At 34.2% G+C, this 15186-nt stretch overlaps 1 protein-coding gene and 1 pseudogene across 1 annotated transcript; one reads left to right on the top strand and one right to left on the bottom strand.

The window, feature by feature from the left end:
- Positions 1-1023: 1023 nt before the first annotated feature.
- Positions 1024-4375, bottom strand: LOC120190768 (calmodulin-binding protein 60 D-like). Its single transcript, XM_039193825.1, has 9 exons — positions 4126-4375; positions 3646-3721; positions 3383-3441; positions 2879-3200; positions 2608-2785; positions 2363-2523; positions 1987-2190; positions 1623-1860; positions 1024-1544 (listed from the first exon to the last, which is right to left on the bottom strand). Exons 1-9 carry the CDS (start codon positions 4239-4241, stop codon positions 1078-1080), a joined length of 1821 nt encoding a protein of 606 aa, XP_039049756.1. The 5' UTR covers positions 4242-4375; the 3' UTR covers positions 1024-1077.
- A 5109-nt stretch (positions 4376-9484) lies between these two features.
- On the top strand, positions 9485-12965 carry LOC120190763 (annotated as a pseudogene).
- Positions 12966-15186: the final 2221 nt, after the last annotated feature.

Raw genomic sequence — 15186 nt, 5'->3', positions numbered from 1 at the left:
CTAATGTAAAGGAAGACGGAGGATATTTTAGGAAGAACGTGAAGTTATGTAATCCACATGTTGGATTTGGCAGGGTTCAACCCACAGGACAAGGAGAGTCGTTCTCTCCTCCAGTGTTATTTAATGGAAAAAGCAGAGAGCGAGGAATGGAACAGAGAAACTGGCAGATCCTAATATATTCGTGCAGGGACCATACGATCTGATATGATATCCAGCATATATGATAATAATGCATTGCACATACATAAAATACATTATTTCTTTTGCAAGCCCCTGAAACTGACAATTCAATCAGATTCCTCCCATGTGCCATTATTATAACACCGAGAAAACGTTCTACCCTAAAATTAAAACACATCTCCAATATGTTTATGCCATACTTTGTAATTTGGGCAATGAATTATTGTATGTCCATTTTAGTCCCTAAACTCGGTAGCGCTTCTCATTTTTTGTCATTTCAGTGGTGTCAATCTAACATTGTGACACATGACAATTCAAAAGACCACATCATCAAAATGATAAAAGTTTTAAGTTTAAGGACTAAATTGAAAAAAGTTACTAAATTTAAGGACTAATAATTACTTTATCGTTTACTTTTTAAGGGCAAATTGTAATGAACGTCCCTATATTATGTGTTTTCACAGGATTTGGTACCTCTATTATTATTTAATCTTTTAACTTTTTGGATTAATTTTATCAAATAATTTGATAACACCACGATGATGTGTCAGAAAATTGGTCTTAAGATGGAAAATAAATGCTTCAATAAAGGGACTAAATCCATAAAAATATATAGTACAAGGACCTTCTCCAGAATACGGCACTTTTTTATGTTACATTTAAACGGAATAGAAATACATCTATTACTACATTTCACGTCTCCTCTGCTAAGACGCCACCTAAAAACACTAGCTATGGTGGTGATTACTGTACCGAGAAATGTTGTGGCAGTTTTGTTACGATGACTCCTAACCATAAAAATGAATCGAGCTTGAACGAACGAGTTTTCGTGCATTCTCGGACCTGAGATGCGAGGAACTGAAGCATGATTCTAACATCATATCCAACCAGCTTTGCCTACGGATCATCCAACTCGACGAGGTGCGCCCGCCTTTCGGCCACCTTTTGCCGAGTGAAAATGCCCCATCTAAGGGCTGCTTTGAGCTTCAGCCACCCCACCACGGCTTTCCCCGACGAACTCGAAGCATCGCTGTTGAAACCGTAATTCACATATGAGTTCGGCATGTGTGTCGATGCATAAGGATAACCATCTTCAGACGGATTGAATGTAGCATGGCCAGGGTTTCCCAAGTTAAAGATACGTAGCAGATGCTGCATTTCCTCATTTTCGACCATCTCGTTACTTCTCATTCCGATCTCCTCCTCCGACAAGAAATCATCTAGAGCCGGTGGCTTGTATGTCGGAATGTTAGACGTGGCGACTCCGTGGAAACTCGGCATGGATGACTGAGATGGACCATGAGCTAGCTCATTATCATTTAACTGAGTCTGGGCATTGAGATGTACCATGGGAGCTTCATAATCTAAAGAGATAAACACAGTAAAAGAAATGCACATTATCACTTTAATGAACGATGTTATCAATTTGGACATAATCATACCTCCGACATTTAGACCGGAATCTATGGGAGGATACTCCGAAGGAACTGGAACCGACAGGCTCGGGGGAACCTGGTGCTGTTCAATTGAACTCGGATAACCTTGCAGATCCATCGGAACATTATCTTGTGAAGCACCTCCATTATCGTCTTCGTTACTGCCTTGTAGAGATTTACCATCATACTCAATAACATGCATCCAATTTTCATAAGCCTTCTTTACCAAGGCATCCACATAAACCTGCAGAAGCATAACCATTGGAAGTTTGGGTCAATCTGAGTTTCGGTTGTCGACTTTTTATAACTGAATTGGGGATGGATTGAATTCGTGTTCGGGTTAAGCGGATCGAGTTAAAGTTCTTTTTACCTTCTGATTGTCCGAAAGCGAATCGGCTGCATAGTATTGTCCATTTGCAATTAGGCCACTCAACTCATGGATATTGTTGAACACTATGCCAACATTCCTCACACAATCAGGGTAATAAACAAAGAGTTTCCCACTTAGAACACAAGTCCTTGCATGCTCCAACAAAACATCCCACATCTTGTTAGACATTCCACTCCCAAGAATCTACAAGAAATGTGTAAAAAAAACACATATACATGCCATAGAAAGAACAAAACATAATTTCGATTCGATCCTAATCCAAATAGTAACATTTGACCCTTCGGGTTAGAGTACAATGACTAAATTTACAATTTACGTATACTGTAAGGACTAGAGGTAGAATCGAAATTCTTACATTTCTCAGTCTCTGTGAATCCCTAACCACAAGTCTTAGAAAATCTTCAACTGTGAAAATCCCAGCTTTGTTAAGCCTCTTGTGAAATGACCCATCTTTGCCGATCTTCTCCAATCTCCACACTTCATCATGTAGTGCTGGTGGATAATGTTTCTTGTATACTAAAAAGGGCAAATGATTCAGTGGCTCTCAAGTAACCAAAAGTTAAGCCTATTATCATCATCAAATAACTTCAAAGAACTTACATTCTCCTCGGTGGTCCTTGACTGTGAAGGCGTCCGTTTTCGCTTCGCGAACACGGATGCCTTCGCAAGAATCCGAAGCAACCTTTAGCCCGAGTCTGAATTTCCTGCTCCTTATCCAGCTCGAGTTATCGGTGAAAGTAAACTCTCCCAGTGTTCCCATACCATCCTTCAGAATCACCTGTTAGAATTTGTAATCGGAAAAATATAATTAATACAAGATCGACATAGAATAAATCATACACAAGAAAGACTCGATAGTCTAATATCATACCTGCAGATCACCGGTTAGTAGCGGCCTTTTCCCTTCACGCTCCTTCACGACATGGCTGTCGAATTCTTCTTGAGTCCAGTTATCGTCGTCTTCGTTGTTGAAATCGCCCTCGAGGACGACGACATCGAGTTTGGCCGAGGACTCTGGTCCACAAGTGACAACATGGCCGGTGTTTGCATCAATCAAGACAACGTGGATAGCACCACCTTGTTCTCCTTCCACTTTCCCTCCTGTAAATAGAGGGAGGGACAACCTTGATTTAAATTGCAGCTGCAGATTTCTCCCATCATGGCCTTTTATCCGTTTAGGGGAAGAAGAAGGCCTGCATGCTGGCGTTAGTGTTATAATAACAACAATGAAAAAAATTTAGAAAAAAAAATCCAAAGGTCAAATTACAGTTTTGATCCTTTCAGTTTGCTTAAATTTAAGATTTTGTCATGATAGATCATATTATTACGTTAAAGAAACAATATTTTAAAGCAATGGTAAAAGTGAAGTTCATACTTAGGATTAAGCTTGGCAGGGCTTAGTTTTGCTAGAGCACGTTCCACTTCTTCACTGACCTGTGTGTCATATTGCAGAGACCAGAAGAGCGTTTATGAGTTTATATAGACCATAATAACTTATGTTATTGAATTCAAATTCAAGTTTCAAATATAAATATTACGATAATAAAGAGTCTAAACAGTACAGGTAACGATAATACCCTTGAAATGAGAAAATGAACTAAGTAAAGAGCTTCAAATAAAAAAAAATCAGAATCTTACAACTCTACGAAGAATTGGCTCCAATGATGAACACAGTTTCTGCAGACTATCCACCTTTAAAGCTTCAACAATCACACTGCACACACCAACATTCAAAGCTTTAACGTTAACACGAGAAAAACAAACTTCTCGGGTCAAAAAGTATTCATCATGCATGTCTATCAGTAGTCGATATCATGGGATCTGTACATATAAGACTACTGAAGAGCCAGTAAAAAAGGGTTTTTCTTTTTTCAGTCTTCTGAGTCATGACCCGTCAGCTGACTCATCATCTTCCTGAGTCCTGTCGTGCAGACTCGTGCTGGGGTCATCAGTACGAGTCCAACTGCACCAACATCCATGCCACAGTTCATCTTGTTGGCATAATATTGTTGAAGTGATATGTATACACACAGAGACATATACACAAACATATAATGTATACACATATTGTACGTATATATATGATGTAGAGAGTAGAATAAAGAGAGAAAAATACACCTAGCAAGAGCTGGACGTTTCCTATCAGGTCCTTCATCTCCAGAACTCGGGGAATCCAAACATCTCTTCTCTCTCGACGCCATACTTTTCGACCCTTCCACGTACCTCGTTTGCATTATTTCCAAACTCAACCTGTTTGGTTGCCGAGAAAAGCAAAAAAAAAAAAATCAAAACCCTGAAATCAAAACTCGTACATAGAACTTTTCATTCCCCCAAAAAACAATTTTTTTTATCTCTGTCACTTCCAAGAAGCACACTCCATTTTATTTATCCAACTAAAAAAGGAATCAAATTTCCTCTCTGTGTATCTGTTTTCTTCCCTTTGTTTCGTATAAGGAAGATGAAATGAAACAAAAGCAAAAGGTTAAAGATATTTGAAAAGAAAGTTTGGATTTTTGTGAAGAAAGAAGCTTCGTGGAAATGGGTGAGAATTTTCCTTCTTTGGATTGGTTTGTTTGTGTGCTCGTGTTTAATCAATTCCTCGTCTTTTTTACAGTAAAGGTCGATTCATTGAATTTGCGGCTGATAGATCCTGGTGACCGTATACGGTCCAAAACATATGTTAACACAAATTACAATAAATAATTATATGTGTATATTAATTATTTTAAATCAAATATATGTTTAAAGACGAAGAATTTATACCAATTAAATGATTTCAGTAGTTAAGAGAATAATTGTTATTTTTAGAGGCAAGGAGATTCGAACACGTTGTTTACAAAAGTTTTTTAACGTTAATTATCAAATTATTGATACTTATTTTAAACATATATTACATTATAATTACTCCAAATTAGTTTAAAAAATATCGTATTTATGTCAACATGTGTCCTCGACACATGTTATATATATATTTCTTCGTTTTAGACAAAATTTGATTTGAATATCACGTACACAAAAACACTCTAATGAAAATTGATACTATTAAGTATTTCCACAATACTTGAATAAAAATAGTTAATAATTTAAATTATTTAATAAGATTATTAAAATAAGAGAATCAAATTATATAGAATTAATATACGCATTAAATCTATTAAAGTAATCCAAACCTTAGTTTGACTTTTTAATTAATGAATTAATTCCAATATTATTATTTAGACGGACGTAGAATTTGATGTTAAGAGGTAAATTTTTAAAATTTTAAAAAGGGACAAATTTATAAATTTCAAAGAGAGTCATAAACAAATTTTCAATAGAAAGTATGTAGAAAAAATGTAAAATATGATAACTTTAAATTTTCAATGGGCGACTACACAATTATTCATGCATTATCTTTAACGTACACCTCTTAGTAGTAGGGTTAACTGGCTTTTCCATGGATAATTGTTGGTCAAATTTTATCATTAGTTATAATATGATAAGCTATGGATTTAGTCTTCTACTTTAATTTGATTCATTTTAATCTTTATACTTTTAAAATTTTAAAATGTATATCATAAAACCAAACAATATAAGGACAATGTGATTAAATTATAAGGACTAAAAGTGATAAAATTAGATAATAAGAATTAACTATATAAAATGACTAATAATAAAATTTAACTATTATTATTTGGATCATGACCAAATTTCAAAATAAAACAATAAAAAAATATATACATAATTATAGTATAGAGATTAAACGAAAGTTTGTTTTATGTTTAAAGATGATGAGTCTATTACACAATTCGATGACATTAACGAGAAAGGACAGAGCGTTTTAACCCATGAAAATGTAGGGTAAACTGCATATTTAGTCATTGAATTGTAAAGTTGATTTTATTCTGACCATCAAATAAAAAAAATTTCAATTAGGTTACTAATACTTTATTTTGGTGTTAATCAAATCGTCAGCCGTTAATTGATTAATAATTATTGATATGGTAGTTTTTAAATTTATATAATTATATTCAATCCTTATTATTTATATATTTTTATCAATTTGATCATAATTCTAAATAAATAAATTTGACCCTCTAAATCTACAAATTTGAAAACAATCATTTTATAATTATGTTAACCCATTAACTACAAATAACTTGATTGACAGTAAAATAAAATATTAATGATGAAACTCATAAAATATTTTATTCGGTATTTGATAACTAAATAGGTAATTTACCTAAAAATTCTTCTTCTTCTTGTATAGGGGTTTTTGTTGGTATTTTGGATGTCTCGACTTTTATGTGGAAGGAATGTACGTAACTATTGAAGGACAAAGAAAAATCAAGTCAGTGTCTTTAAATTAAGGATTAATAAAAATATTTAGATATTTTTCGTTGGTTAAACTAAAAAAAGAGTACATCAGGGACTACCGGTGTAATTTACGCTATTTTATATTATTGGACCGTAACCTTAAATCAATTATTGTGGCATAATTTTCAGTTCCAAACCATGAACTACTCAATAAAATATTGGATATTTTCCAAAAAAAATAGAATTGAGGGTTGACCAATTTTCAAAGACTGTCGTGAACACGTGCTTTAATGGAGCGTGGGAACCCTACAAATGTCATTAACAAAGATCCAAGTAAAGTTAGGTTTAACGCAAGGAGATTCGCACAGCTCAACACTCCGCGCATCTTAGGGCCGTGCAATAGTTTCGTAGTCCTCTCATCATCTCTGCCACGCTCCACGCTCCTTTTCTTTTTCTTTTTATATATACATTTCGTCTATTTGTTCATACTTTTTAAAAAGGATAAAAAAATAGTCCCTAAACTTTGACAACTTTTTCAATTTTAATCCCTGAATATTTTGGTCCATATTGATCATTGAAATTAGATTTTAAATTTATTTTCAGTCATTTTAATGATGTGACATTATGAGTGTACTATAATTTGAGAGTACTACGCCATAAAAAAATATTAAAATGGAAAAATATCAAGTTCATATATTAATATAGACCAAAGCAAAGTTTATGTACTAAATTGAGAGAAATTGTAAATTTTAAAGATAAAAAAGTTGATTTATCCCTTTTTAAAACAGTTAAATCATGTTATTTTCATATTAGGTTTTTTTACTATGTATAAGTTGAAGATTTGTAATTGTATTCTAATTTTGTTAATTTAGTTTATATAACTTTTGAGTTTTAATTTTTTTAAATCATTAACAATATATTATACAAATACAATTATTTAAACTCAAGATTTTTACATACTTACGGATGCAGTTATTTAAACTTGAGACTGTTACAAAAATATTAATTATGTAGTCATAGTCAGGGACGAATCCAGAACTAAATATTGACAGGGGTCAAACTATTAGAATATTTAAAAAAATATAAAGATTTATTATGTATTTAAACTCAAAATTCAACACGAATTAAGCGGCCTTAGGCTTGGTATTGAGTTGGTACGACATGAAAATCAAGGCTGCTGCTAAACCCATTTGGCTCATGGCTCTCTTTGGTCTGTTGTGGTCTATTTGGCTCGGTAGAAATGAGATGGTCTTCAACAATAAATGTTACAATGATGCACAGTTATTTGATATGGCCTTATTAAGTATAGGTTTTTGGTGTAAATGCAAATGGCCCCTCTCCACCCCCTTGGTGCTTGATTTTTGCAGGGTTCGGAATGCTATTGGCAATATGTAGCTGCAGGTTTTGTTTTTCTTGCGCTGTCCGCCTTTACTGGTTTGTTTGTTAGTGTGTTAGTTTTGTATTTGCAGCGTGTGTCCTGGCTCGTTGTGGTGTGGATGGTTTTGCGGGGAATCCAGTTCCCTGGGCCTCTATTCAGTTGAGTTTTATTCTGGGTATAATATTGTAGCTGTTGCTCGGTTGTGGCTGTCTGTTGATGCTTGAATGTTTGGGTTATTCGTTTTGGCTTGCTTACTGATCCAGGTAGTTGTTTTGGTGGATGGTTCTGTTAGATGTATGGTTTCCTTGCTCTGGATAGCACGTGTGCTTTGCTGTAGATTGTTTACATTTTGGGGCTTTTAGTGAGCTGCTTGGGGTGTTTCGTTGCTGCCAAGCTTTGCAGTAGGCGCAGGGTGTTACTGGCTCTCTGTTTTGGTCCGTGTGGTTAACGGGGCTGCTGTCTTGGAGTTGTTCTGGGCACCGCTTGTTGCAGCTATGGTGAGTTTTAGTCTAGATGCATTCCTTTTCGTCCATGGTGCAGCAGCTCTCGTGAGCTGCTTGGTCTGTTTATGGCAGCGGGGTTGGAAGTTGAGGTGGGTGGACTTGCTGCAGTGATTTTCTTGAGCTGTCTTGTTTTACTCATTGTAGTGGGCGGGTTAGTGGAAATTTCACTCTGATCATTGGGTTTTATAGGGAATTTGTACATACAACTAAGAAAAAACGTTACAAGTTTTATTATTGTTTTTCAATAAAAAATTATATAAAACATTATTATTTCTGTCTAAAACATTAATATTTTTTAACATTTCCGGTAAAATGTCCAATAATAACAAAACCGGTAGAAAAAAAATAATATTTTAGGTACTTTACCGGATATGTTAATAAAATCGGTAAAACGTCCAATAATAACAAAATCGTTAGAAATAATAATGTTAGTAACTTTTTACCAGTTTTGTTAAAAAAAAGTAATAACAAAATCAGTAACGCATTTCCTTAGCTGTATATTAAGGCTGCCGCACGTGAGACGTTCTCGGGATTTATACAGATTTGTGATTGTAATTGTTTATATTATTATTTCGACATAACATGACACACTCTTTTTTCTCTATCTAAGATTAGAGAGATTTTTTAACGATACTTTTTTTTCTCGTTTTGTATTTGAACCATACTATTTATACAAAACTTTTCCCCCTTTTAAAAAAAGTTTTGGTATAATTTTAATAAATTCTTAGTCCAACTTGTGGGTTGTGGCTAAGTGTTTACTCTTTTTCCAGATTCGATATATTTTGTAAGTAATTTTAAGGTAGTTTACCTATTAATTGTTTTGAAATTACATAATGACTTAAATATAAACTCTGTTAAATATTTAACAAAATTTCAACCTAATACAATGTTTAAATGTTTGACTCGAACAGAATTTTTAAAAATAACATATAGACTTAAAAATGATTTAATTTAACAATTTAGACAGATAAGGAGGGTTGATAACGGAATTTTACATTTTAAATAGATAAAAACAGTTTTAAGGTATTAATATAAAAACATGACTTTAAACTCGGTTGTAATCTAATTTGAATTATTGATTCAAATAGAGAGATGAAATATTATATCGCAAAGAATTGAGTAGCGCGTGAGAGCGGGTTTAATACAACTACAAATCAGAAGGAAAAGAAACGACCAAAACAAACTTTGACGTAAAAAGCGAGGCAAACAAAGGACGGCGTATTAAACCGGTTCACCATTTCAAACCGGAGCCAAAAAGCCGCCGCCACCATCCTCCCTTCTTACAAATAGCAGGCAGCAACCAGTCCTGCAATAACGCCAAACTTTTTTCAAACCGGTCAATTCTATGGATCAAAGCGGTCAGCCCGATAACCTCCACCCTATACTATCGGACCTAGTCCTGTTCGACGGAGCCTCAGTTCCGCTCACGTTCACCGGCGATGGCAAGCTCCTGTTCAAAGGTCAACGTCAACAGTGCTTGACGGTGGAGAAGGAGGTTATCGGATTCGCTTTGGAAGGTTCGAGGATCCGGCTGAAGACCGTCGTGGAGAAGAGAGACAGAATCTGCTGTTTCGGGAGCAGCGGAGATTTGGTTAGACAGAGCTTCGTGTTTGAGCCTCAATCACAAGATTCCCTCACACTCTGGTCTCAGAAACTTCGTGATTACATTGATTCTCTAGGTATAGAAAACAAAGCTTTTTTGTTTTTCCTTCAAATTTGTTAATTGTAATCGTTGTTCATAAATTTTTATTTAAAAATTTCAATACAGGACGGCCAAAGAGACTATTAATATTTGTTAACCCATTTGGAGGGAAGAAATCCGCCACTAAAATTTTCTCAGAAGATGTAAAACCGTACCTTGAAGATGCTGACATCCATATCACTCTCATAGGTTCGGGTTCCATGTATTTCCCCCCCTTTCAACTTCATTATTGAATCTAGCAAATTGTAGTTCACTGTTATGTTATTGGACTCGAGTGCGAGCAATATAGGTTCGCTGTATATTGATTTTGACAACCACATGAATTTCTCAGAAACTAAGCATCAACTACATGCAAAAGAAGTTGCCAAAACCATGGATTTATCAAAATATGATGGTATTGTGTGTGTTAGTGGAGATGGAATTCTTGTTGAGGTTAGTTTTGAATTATCATGTTTGAATATTTGCATTATTGTGAACTTTTGTGGCTTTGATTTTATTTATCTCAGCATTTATTGCAACTTTTTAGTAGGTGGTGAATGGACTTCTTGAAAGAGAAGATTGGAGTGCTGCAATAAAGATGCCTATTGGATTGATCCCTGCAGGTTCGTTTTCTCTGTATCATCATGTTAGTATAAATTAAGATTTCTTAAACATATTATTTGTGAATGTAAATTCATCTTTTGGTTGAGTTTTGAATTTCTTGATTTTTGGAACCCTTAATATTTATGATGCTGGTTGAACCAAGACCTATGGAATTTACAATTTGTAGGCCCTTCTTCCAATGATTTGCAGGTTTAATGTATTGGCACATATAAGATATTTGCTTGTCTGTATATTTTGATTGTCTTGTATCGGGATACTAATACTCAATTTGTTGCTTTAAGTATTCGTTGGCTCCTCATTAGGATTGCAGATTGTTTTGATTTTCTTTCCCTGCTTAATTACACTTGAGGCAATGACTTTTTTCGCAGTGTTGATCTGATAGTAAATGTTGTGGCTGTAGGAACTGGAAATGGCATGGTTAAGTCTTTGCTGCATGCAGCTGGCGAACCGTGCAGTGCTTCTAACGCCATTCTCACTGTTATTCGAGGTTAACAAGGATGTCTATGATTTCATTGAGATTAGCTCAACAGTATTTGAGTAAAGAAGTTCTTGGCTTAACATTTTACTCCTTGCAGGTTATAAACGCTCGCTTGATGTAGCTACTATTTCACAAGGGAAGACAAGATTTTTTAGTGTCTTGATGCTTGCATGGGGTATGTAAATTCGTCCACTTTAGATTGTATGTTTGGAGTGTATTTATTCTCTACCTTCCATGTGGATCTGTTTTCTTCGCAATAAGTTTGATGATGTATGGATTTTCTTTAAAAATATTGCAGTTTTTTACATGGATTTTCTTTTATTTCAGGTCTGATAGCAGATATAGATATTGAATCTGAAAAATATAGGTGGATGGGGAGTGCCCGTATTGATTTCTATGTATGTCCCCTTCATGTTATCTGGTTTATTGTTCTGCACCTACGCCATAGCTTTTGCACCACAATTAGGGCATAATTTGTATGGATCCTTATATGATTGAGATTTCGTAATGGGATTAGTCTGTGTTTCTGTATAGGCTGTTCAACGTGTATTCTGTTTGAGGCACTACAATGGACGTATTAGTTTTGTGCCTGCTCCTGGCTTTGAAGACTATGGGGAGCCCACGAGTTATCATGGTGAATCTACCAGAAGAAAGCCAAACTCAAGAGTTGTCTTTGAAAACTGAACAGCACGGCTACCTTGGGTCTGGTGTTAAGTTGGAGAACATGCGTTGGAGGACTATTAGGGACCATTTGTTTCAATCTGGCTCCATAATGTTCCGTGGGGTGGCGAAGATATCATGGCTGCACCCGATGCAAAGGTTTATTTTGCACTCACCACTTAATGTAGTAATTTATTAGATTATCTGTAGATATTCTAATAGTTCATTTCAGTTTCTCCAAATGCCTCTGGATTGATAAGAAAATCTAAAGAAAAGATACAGCTGAGTTTCTTTTGCTCTGCCTTATGCGAACCTTCTTTACGGAGTATACATTAGCATACTACGCAACACAAAGCTATTGAATTTTCAGTTTTCTATAATGTACAGCATATGAAACTTCTAGCTGCCCGATTACATGTAGAAGCCCTCTGATCCGGAGAAACCTTATTTTCTTGTTTCTTTCCTGGTTTTAGAAAGCTCTAAGGTTTCAAATTCAGGAATATCTATTATATAGAATGTGCAGAGCCAGATCCGTCGGAACCTTCTCTCCTCTACCACTTTTTGATTTGTATAAAGCTATTGCAGCCATGCCAAGTTTTATGCAATTTATTTCTGTTATGTTTAATTACAATATAAGTTCCAACATTTCAGATTGATTTGTGTTTCTCATTTTTCCCTTTCTGTTCCTTTTTTTGGTTACAACCTGCAGTTTTCGGATGGATATTTGGACTTGATTATGCTTAAGGATGTGCCAAAATTAGCCTTGCTGTCATTAATGTCAAATATGAACGATGGGAATTACATCAAATCGCCACACATTACTTACATTAAGGTGAGTTCCCAACGATAACAATTAAACTGGTTTGGTCATACAACTTTCTTCTACAGAAGGTAGCAGAGATAATGGTTGTATTTCATCGCTATAGTAACAAGTCCATCCACGTTCCTTTCTATGACTACAACTACAGGTGAAGGCATTCTTGTTGGAGCCTGGTGCTCGAGTCGATGATCCAACGAAGGAAGGGATCATAGACTCAGACGGTGAAGTCATCGCGAGGGGAAATGGAACATACATGGGTGATCAAAAAACTCTTATGACCTACAATAAGTTACAATAACTGTGGATCAAGGTTTGGCTACTCTATTTGCACCCAAATAGGACCTTGCTTTGATCTTCAAAGTTTCAGATGATGAGGGTTCAGTCATTTTCGACATACGAGTCCGAACCGATCTGAGTGAATCGACTGAATGCCTCTTTGTTTCATACTTGGTTTTGGTTTGAACAGTGGAAATATCACTCCAGCATTCAATATTTTAACTAATAATCACACTTTTATAGTTGAATCATCATTTCAACCTTACCTGTCCATACCTTTGTTGTTATTACTGAAACTCAAACTTGAGATTAAGAAAGTTTAATTGATGTTTACTATGAATCATTTGTGATTATCAATTTCCATGTGTTGGATCCGACAAGAGTTTAAGTCTTTTCCGTTATAAAAGTCGAGCTGGATTTGTGACCATTGGTTGTAATCGAGTCGAGCAGAATTCAAGTTGGAAGAAGCCCTCAAAGTTTACACTTTTGTCAAATTGGTTACGGGCTAAATTTCATCTAAAAAGGGCGAGGGGGCTAAATTTCCATTCAACGACAAAGGCAATGGTCAAAAGGTACATTAACCCTCATAAAATTAGACTAAAATGAATAACAAAAATGATATTTAAACCACTAAAGTAAAGTATGAGAGGTAGGGGACTATATTTTTCGTTAGATGTGGTCGATGTTCGATGTTAATTTTGTCCTTTCATCTGCAATTTTAGAATTTATTACAAAACCAACAAGATACCTCAAATCAGGGCTAATTTGTAAAAGAAAGCTTCACAGGGTGAAGTCGGAAATTTTAAGGTTTGAGATAATATTATGAAATTTTGGGATCAAAACTAAAACAGTTATATTAAAATGATTTAAATTGAATTAGTAAAATCTAGAAGGGCTAAAATGCAATTATATAGTTTAGTCAAAAGATTAAAGGACTAAATTGAACTTCAAAGTTTGGAAGGTACTATAAATGGAGTAATCCCATTTAAGTATAGTTTTATAGTTGCTTGAGAATTACATTACTTGTGTAAAAATTGATGTCACATGGTCTCCTATGTCCGACATGTCGCAGTCATTGCAGACAGTAATCCTATGATTCCACAGTTTTCATGTATTATTATTCGATTCATTATGTAATCCACTATTATGTGTTTTTAATTATTTTTTAATATTTATAATACAATTGGCAATAAATTAAATCAGTTATAAACAAAAAAATCACTTAAGAGTGCGTTTGGTTCACGGAATGTAAGATTATCAGTGAGAATAAAAGATTACCAGAGAATAGGATTACTGGAATGTTGTATTTTGTGTTTGATTGGTTTAGCAGGAAGTAAGATTACCGTATTTGGTTAAAGGAATAAAAGATTATTAGAATGTATATTTGACCAAATTGTCCTTATATATTTGTATAATATTAAAAATTATAAAAGGAATATCCCTACTCATTTCAGTTCAATATCTTTTAGACGGAATAATAAATATTTGAATTTGAATATTATTGATAAAAATATATAGATAAGAAGTTCCCTTTATTTATAAATTTTAATTTTAAATTTAATAAAATTATTATCCAACGCCAAAGGAAACGCACTAAACGATAATAGAAATATACCTTAAGGGTGTGTTTGGTTCACGAATGTAAGATTATCAGTGGGAATAAAAGATTACCAGGGAATGGATTACTAGGAATGTTGTATTTTGTGTTTGATTGGTTTAGCAGGAATGTAAGATTACCGTATTTGGTTAAAGGAATAAAAGATTATTAGAATGTATTTGACCAAATTGTCCTTATTATATTTGTATAATATTAAAAATTATAAAATTTATATATTTTCTTTAAAAAATTAAATTCATAATATTATATAATTTTTTTACAAAATTAAAAATATAAAAAAAGTTTAATGAAAGGGTAATTTTTTTAACTCCTGAACTTCATATAAAATTTTAATTATAGACTTTTTTTTTGTAAATCTATAATAATTTAATAAGGATAAATTTGTAATTTACCTTCGTATAATTTTTATTATTCAATGACAGAAGAATGATATTTTTGAAAAAAAAATAAAAATTTAAGGGCATTTAGTCCAAAACGCAGGTAATGTTACAATACCTAAGTGAAGGGAGGTAATAACATTTCCGGTAATATACTCCAAAAAATCTACTATTTGTAATAAAAAAATTACCGGGAATGAGATTCCCGCCAACCAAACATGGGAATTGGGATTCCCATCCCATGGGAATCCCACAATTCTTGAACCAACATCCTCTAAGGGTGTGTTTGGTTGGGGGAATGTGAGATTCTTATGGGAATGGAATCCACATTTCCCGTTTGGTTGGTCGGAATGTCATTCCCGTTAATCTTACATTATCATAGTATATTTTTTGGGTATATTACCGGGAATGTCATTTCCTCCATTTTCTTAGGTATATTGGATTACCGGCGTTTTGGACTAAATGCCT

Source organism: Hibiscus syriacus, unplaced genomic scaffold, assembly GCF_006381635.1.
Source record: "Hibiscus syriacus cultivar Baekdansim isolate YM2019G1 unplaced genomic scaffold, ASM638163v2 tig00004111_pilon, whole genome shotgun sequence".
Classification (NCBI taxonomy): domain Eukaryota; kingdom Viridiplantae; phylum Streptophyta; class Magnoliopsida; order Malvales; family Malvaceae; genus Hibiscus; species Hibiscus syriacus.
This window is presented reverse-complemented; position numbering and strand designations above follow the sequence as displayed.